The 8,249-nt window shown below is 37.3% G+C and overlaps 1 protein-coding gene across 1 annotated transcript; it reads left to right on the top strand.

The window, feature by feature from the left end:
* Nucleotides 1–330: 330 nt before the first annotated feature.
* LOC127284367 (uncharacterized) lies at nt 331–6,796 on the top strand. The gene is made up of 2 exons (XM_051309763.1): nt 331–450; nt 5,635–6,796. Exon 2 carries the CDS (start codon nt 6,035–6,037, stop codon nt 6,677–6,679), a length of 645 nt encoding a protein of 214 aa, XP_051165720.1. The 5' UTR covers nt 331–450; nt 5,635–6,034; the 3' UTR covers nt 6,680–6,796.
* The last annotated feature ends 1,453 nt before the right edge of the window (nt 6,797–8,249 follow it).

Here is an 8,249-nt window from a genome sequence, read left to right on the forward strand (position 1 = left end):
GTTGAGTTGTCAGTAACCCCAATTTAGAAAGGGGGAATTGTAACGATTAATTTAAAAAAAATCGTTATTACTAAATTAATAAATAAATACTATAAATTTGTTATTACTGGCAGCTCATTATAATTCGAATGATCCCGCGGTATAATGTTCATAAAGTTGTAGAGGGCGCATTCAGCCCACGTCCGAGCAGACGACAAAACCACGTTTTTGTCGCCTACCAGTAGAAGGAAAACAAAGACGCTCAGAGCGAAGCGATTCATCATATGAATGTGAGTGGTCTGTTTACGAATATTGTAAAATATATATTCTTTCCGCAGTATTTTGTATTTATATTTATAATAAACAAATTATAAATAATGGATCGTGGTGATTAATTTATCATATTGAATTGTACATCGTACAGTGGTGGAATCAACATCGATTGAGTTGGATTATAAAGGATCATCGCCGGTGAGTAATTGATTTTTCTCTTTCCTCTCGTCAATATAATTTATTTGGTGCTTCGAGAACTGCTCACTTACTTCTCATTTATGATATTACTATTAGACGATATCATGTATGGAAACTCAGTTTAATATTTGTGACCTCGGATCGAGTCTTACCCGCGAATTTAATTAGTAATACTATAACATAATAATCTCGATTTTGGGTTTGTCACACTATAGGGTTTGTCTATCGCTTATGCACGATTATTATATTAATTCAAATGTACAATTTTTTTTGTAATCGCTGCCGCTCTCACATGTTATTTACCAAAGCTTTAGAATGATTTTTTGCTTTTCCCTGCAATAATACTTTTCTCTGCTTACTATCGCTTAAAACAGAAACAAATTTCATTTAATTACAATTTTTTTTATAAATACATAAAATCATGAAAATTATTATGGGTGATAAACGCGTTAAAATTTTCGTTTCTAATAAACAATAGTGGTCAACTAATTACCACTCAAGACATAGTCTCCGATTTCAAAACACAGCTGTGTTGACATCCGTGATTCACCATTGTCTCTTACCGGCCTAGCAACTTTGCATAGAGAAAAACAAAAACATTTTTTTTTACTTTACATAAAAAAAAACCCAATGCATTTTGATAAATAAAAACTTTTTTTTTACTTTTTCCTCCTAACAAAATCGGTTGAACTATTTGATAATTAAATTATTACAGCTGATTGAATTATTAATTGATTAAAATAAAAACAAATTAATTAATAAAAAGAAAGGAAGGAAAAATTTGTATTCGCTTTTCGTGTCTCAACAAAAAAAAAATAATAATAATAATAAATAAAATAAATATTTGAATTTTTTTTTCTTTCCCATATCCTTTTTTTTATTTTTATTTCCTTTTGTACTCTTTCCAAAATGGATAACAATGACACGAAAAAATAATAACGAAAAAACCGATAGAGTTACGACTAGGTCCCAAACAAAAGAGTCATCTAAATCAGCAAACAAAATGATCCGCACACCCCCACAATCCCAAACAGACAATTCCGCAAAAAGCCAAAAGGTTCTCAACCTACCACCCACAATTCCAAATGAATTGCAAATTAGAACGGACGATTATCAAAACACCGCAAGCGGAACGCAAAGCGTTACAACCGCGAGAATAGAAGATTCGGACCAATTTTTCGATCACGAATCTTTTAATCTCGAACAGTCTGAAACCCAAACGAAAGACTCAATTAACAGAACAACAACAAAAATTTTAATTCCTACTCGTCGCGGTAGAAAACCAAAAGAGAAAAATTCTCCTATAACGGGTAAACAATCTGCAAAAATTTTTTCAAATTTTACTACACAGAGCCGTCAGTTCCAAGAACATATAACAGAACTATTCGAACTTCACTCAACAGAATCGCGTAACCAAATGTTGTCCTTCTACAATGATACTCGTAAAGAATTAAGTATGATTAGACAAGAAACTAACCGCGAAATAAATGCGTTCAAAACGGAAAATACTCGTGAAATAAAATCATTACAAGTTCATACAACCGATTTATGCAACACGATTAGAGCAGAAACATGTCAAGCGATAGAAATCCACCGCCAAGAAATAGATAAAACAATAAACAATCTGTCTCCAAAAGTGACAGATTTACAATTACGAAATATTCAATCGCCATGGCATGATTCACGATGGGAATCTATCGACCATGCACATAACGTCAGTGGAGAACCAAATCCACCATCGGTTCCAAATTATTTTTCTTCGCAAACACAGGTACCACAACCTAATCCAATTGCGAAACCACTACCAGCACCCAGGAATACAATTCCTAATTTACATAAAATAATAAAATCATGGGAATTAAAATTCCCCGGTAAATTTGACGCGGACGAATTTATAGAAGAATTCGAACGAAAAATGAATGCTTCCGCCATTAATCCTGATGACGCGTTACCAACACTGTATTCTCAGACAATGCGTATACGTTGTTTGCAACTTTCCGTAACACCTTCCACACATGGATTGAAGTTTCGGCAAAGTTTAAAAAAATTTTCGGGGATACTAACGATGATCAACAGATCATAAATAAAATTCAACGGTCGGTACAAAACGTAAACGAAACGGGAATCGCGGTCGTCATACGGATTAGCGCATTATTCAACAAGCTCCATCAAAAAAATACCGGAAAAGAGCCAACTCGACAAAATTTATTCGGCTCTTCATTCGGAACTAATTTTACAATTCGACCGCGATAGTTTCCTAACTTACGACGGTTTAATTGAAAAAATTAAAAAGTACGAAGAAAAAATTGCAACAATGCAATTAACGAACAAACTAAGAGAAATTGACTCTAAGGAATCCCGTAACGCGCGTGGAAAAAATCAGTTAAATGCGATTGAAACATTCGCGCTCCTCTCGCTCGGCTTCGTCGCAGAGAAGGGGGGAGAGACGAAGATCGTACACACGTAAAGGTAGAGATCGTGATAGCAATTCACATAGAAAAGATGATCGAAACAATGGTTATCGCGGCGGTAAACGTAATAATAACCGCGGTCGTGGCAACGGTTGGAACAATTATGGTCGTGGTTACAACCATAATTATGGCTATTACCAAAATAGCCCCCAATTTCCGCCAAATTACCAACCAAATTATCAGGGTAACAATCAAGCGATGCAACCCCTTCCAGGACCGCATCCTTACATGCAACAATGGTATAGTAATGATAACCGCGACTTTCCACCATTTAACCAAAATCAACTAAATTCATCGTCAAAAAACGACAAGGATGCCAGGAGAGAATAGATCTCACTGGCGAAAAATTAAATAAAAATAACGACTTATACGGACAAGCACTTACAGACAAAAATTTTAACAGAAATGACAATTTGATAAACCGCGAAACAGTTGACACATACGCAACTCCGAGCTGCAGTCACACTGCCCAAAGCCCAACGCGTATAACCCGAAATGCATTAACGCTTAATCAAGCGTATGCCGGTAGGGTCTACACTAGCGACTCTGAAAGCAGTTATGACGATGCAATTTATTCGGATTCTGAAACGGAGTACCTAGACTCAAGCGAGGAACACCCCTCTACCGATCCATTGCGATCAGTAAGACACGGTATATCCTCTCTAGCATCTCGGTCTTTGACAAATCCAATCGTAGGCCTATTAGCTGCGGCTGGAAAGCTCAAACACACGGTACACAAAGGGCCAGCATCGCCCTTTCCGTCCCAATTGCGTAATACCATTTCAACATTAATTAAAATAGGCGGTAAAGAATACACAGGTCTCTCGACACAGGTAGCGACCGCACCTTTATGTCTGGAGAATTGTATGACCAGTTAAAAAATTTCGCAAACAGTAAACCGGTTTTAGACGAGATAACACGCGCAGGCGTACAACTTGCTCAACGCGACCACATCGCCGCCCCGCGTCTTCACAGGAAGTTAAAAAATCTTTGATAAATGCTTTAACTTTAGTCGCACCGCGACCAAACTTACCATTCTTCCTTTACACTGATGCGAGTGACACTGGCATCGGTGCAATTTTAACTCAAAAGGACGGAGACCAAGAATATCTTTTTACGTGTCTGAGCAGGCCTTTAAGGGGTGCTGAATTGAATTACACCACCACTGAAAAGGAATGCTTAGCCGTAATCTTCGCGGTCAAGAAACTCCGTTGTTATCTCGAAGCCACTGAGTTTACTGTAATTACCGACCACTCTAGCTTGATTTGGCTACAAGGGATCAAGGATCCACGAGGTAGACTGGCGAGATGGACTTTAGAGCTATCCGTCAACCAGGTTAAAATTAAACACCGTAAAGGTACCATGAACGAGGCCCCGGACACACTTTCTCGTCTTTACGAGAATGTCTCGGAAGATGTGTCCTTACCGCGTTTAAATTTGGTTCGTAACCAATTATGGTACGAAGATATGGTAGAACGTGTACGAACTACTCAACACGTTATGAAAAATACAGGCTTGATACGAACAATATTTTATATTACTATACACCTAATTTAATCAAAGAAAGTATCGGTGATAATAACGCGTGGAAGAAAGTATTGCAAGAAAACGAAATAATTCCCACGATATAAGAATATCATGATTCTCCGCAATCGGCACATCAAGGAATCAGTAAAACGTACCATGCGATTCTTAATCTGTATTACTGGCCCGGTATGCGCGAGGACATTAAATGATACATAAATGAGTGCGAGACATGTCTTAAGTGTAAACCTAAGAACTCTCCTCCTCAAGATTTAATATACCCGCGAAAAATGAGAGAACCATGGGAAATTGTGTCTTTAGACATTCTGGGTCCTTTGCCGCGATCAAAATCCGGTAAGCGCTACGTATTAGTTTGTGAAAACACGTATACTCGGTTTATAGATTGTTTTACTTGATCGAAAGCAGATGGACCGAAAATAGTCAGGTCCCTAAATACTCTCGTTAATCGATGGGGAACACCGAGAATTTTTATAACCGATAACGGAACAGAATTTGTTTACCGTAATATTACAAACTTTATGCGTAAAGTCGGTTCGGAACAACGTACGACTCCGGTGTACCACCCGCAATCTAATCCAGTGGAACGCGTCAACCGTAATTTAAAAACGATGATCGCTAGTCTCCTTGGAAGTGACTACCGCGAATGCGATATACTCTTAGCAGAAATCCAATTTGCGTACAATAAAACGACACATTCTTCCTTAGGCGTATCTCCCGCTTATTTTAACCATGTTCGTGAGTTGAGACGTACCGGTAAGCAAATACCTGACATTAATAAGGACGAAACAATTACAGACGACACTCCTAATGATTGGCTCGAACGAGTAAAGCATATATATGCTCTCCGTACAAAAATTGAAATGGAAATATCTAAGACCACTAACAGACAGAGTAGAGTTTATAACAAAAATAGAAAAAATAATGTTGTTTTCGAGGTTGGAGACTTTGTATTCTACCCTAATAATATTCTGTCAAACGCCGCTTGTAATTTTACTTCCAAATTGGCACCGCGATACAGAGGACCAGCAGTAATAATAGAAAAATTATCACCCATAGTAGTTGTTATTGGTGATAATCAAGGCATGAAAATTGGTAAATACCATGTCAACGATTTAAAGCCAGCACGACAAAACCTACGATCGCGAAAGATGATGTAATTTCTTTCCAGGTCAAAATCAACATGTCAACTCCAAGTCACTCATTCATCAGTGGTCTCAATTTAACGGAAATACCCGTAGTATGCCTTAATACACCAGATCCACATGGAAGGCAGGATTCACAATGGGAATTCACGGTAGAGACTTCGGGCCTGGATCCACATCGTGCCAAATAACAACGTCAATGATATCACGGATTTATACCGCAAGTTATTCAAAGTTTCACAAAAAGAAAGAGAAACCTCAGACACCCTCGTCACCACCAAGGAGGAACTCGCTCAATATAAGGCGGAAAATAAATCATTGAAGTTAGACCTCGAGTCTTACGACTACGACTACGAGAGCTTATTACGAGATTACACCGCGGTTGAGCAATCAAATAAAAAGATACGAGAGCTCTTCACAAGCAAGATGACGGAAGTCTTTCGCGCTCAAATGCAGCTTCGTGAACCATTGCTTCGCCCCAAGGCATCCGAAGGATGCCTAAACTGCGGCCAGTCAGGACATAGCCATCGTCTCTGTAAGGAAAAATATTCTGGAAAATATTGTCAGAAATGTGCAAATATGGGATTTTCCACAGAAGATTGCCCATGGCCTCACTATGCCATGGTCAACTATCAAGTCCCAGAATGTAACCGATGTAAGCATTGTTGGCGTCCGCGAAACCTACCCGATGCCAACTGCTATGAGTGTCGACGACGGGTAATCACTGCAAAAACCACTGAACGTGATAAGACAATAAGAAAACTCGGGATTAAAGTAGCTACTTCGCAACAACCCACTAAACTAGGTGCCATTAAAAAGGAGTTACCAATGATTCCAACCACGGAACGTATGTCTCACAAAACCGCTGATAAGAAGTCGTCAGTCAAGTCACGAACCTCACCAACCCGTGAGGTAGTCAAGGTCGAGATCCCTACCGATAATATCCCAGAGGAATCCTACCGATTTTCATTAAACGCCTTATCACCGTTGGACTCTGACGATAATAACACGGAACTTTGGAAGACGCTTTCAGAAGTCATTAATCTCAGTGTCGACAAAAAAGAGGAGTAGCCACAGAAAACCCTGACATCGCTATCATCTCTATTTTTTTATATTATTCCTTATCCATACATTTATTTTGTTTCGCGCCGTTGCGCCTCCGATTTTTCTTAGCTACAAATATGCTTCATTATAAGTAAAAGGCATATAACCGCGCCTATGCCCAATTAAAACAAAAATGTATTTTTTTATTATCTTCACTATTATAATTCCTTCAAAAAAAAAATCATTATTAGTATTATGTATTGTGATACTCGAAGAAAATTTTTTTTATTTTGTATTAAAAAAAGAAAAATAAGAGTATATAATAATAATACCATAAAGGTATATAATGTAGCCTTTAGTACACAAATAAATAAATCTTGTTTTGTATGTAGTAAAATCTCATTAAGAGTTATATAATCCTATCCCTAGGTGAATAGAGGAAAAAGAAATCCTAAGTTATCTTATGGTTAGCTAAATTTTTACTATTATCATCTAACCGTGGATAATACATTATGAGCAGTTCTCTAGATCACCACTTAATGATACCTGTCATGTTGATTGTTTAAATAATTTCTTTTCATTTTTCAACTTTTTCAATAAGAGGAAACAGGTAATTATCAGACGAGAGGGTCCGACGAAAGGAGAATAATCAATTGAATGGTTGAGTTGTCAGTAACCCCAATTTAGAAAGGGGGAATTGTAACGATTAATTTAAAAAAAATCGTTATTACTAAATTAATAAATAAATACTATAAATTTGTTATTACTGGCAGCTCATTATAATTCGAATGATCCCGCGGTATAATGTTCATAAAGTTGTAGAGGGCGCATTCAGCCCGCGTCCGAGCAGACGACAAAACCACGTTTTTGTCGCCTACCAGTAGAAGGAAAACAAAAACGCTCAGAGCGAAGCGATTCATCATATGAATGTGAGTGGTCTGTTTACGAATATTGTAAAATATATATTCTTTCCGCAGTATTTTGTATTTATATTTATAATAAACAAATTATAAATAATGGATCGTGGTGATTAATTTATCATATTGAATTGTACATCGTACAGTGGTGGAATCAACATCGATTGAGTTGGATTATAAAGGATCATCGCCGGTGAGTAATTGATTTTTCTCTTTCCTCTCGTCAATATAATTTATTTGGTGCTTCGAGAACTGCTCATTTATGATATTACTATTAGACGATATCATGTATGGAAACTCAGTTTAATATTTGTGACCTCGGATCGAGTCTTACCCGCTAATTTAATTAGTAATACTATAACATAGTAATCTTGATTTTGGGTTTGTCACACTATAGGGTTTGTAAGGTTACCGTGTAAGTCTACAGTAAACTTGAGGTCACCTTAAAACTTCCGCCATTACAGAAAGCTTACACAGTAAAGCTAAGGTAAACTTAAACAGTAAGGTCGTGGTAAGTTTACATGGTAAGGTTGTGGTAAGCTTACACGGTAAGGTTGTTGTAAGCTTCCCTTAAGGTTACTGTAAGGTTGCTGTAAGGTTACTGTAAATATAGAATGTTATTAATAAATATATTTTTTTAATATTTATGCGCAGTAGTTTTCTATGGCACATACGCCTGC

This window comes from Leptopilina boulardi, unplaced genomic scaffold (assembly GCF_019393585.1).
Source record: "Leptopilina boulardi isolate dan_hultmark-lab unplaced genomic scaffold, ZJU_Lbou_2.1 LbouV2_324, whole genome shotgun sequence".
NCBI lineage: Eukaryota > Metazoa > Arthropoda > Insecta > Hymenoptera > Figitidae > Leptopilina > Leptopilina boulardi.

Coding starts and splice junctions, on each gene's coding strand:
- LOC127284367 (XM_051309763.1), top strand. CDS start 6,035: ATGACGGAAGTCTTTCGCGCTCAAATGCAGCTTCGTGAACCATTGCTT.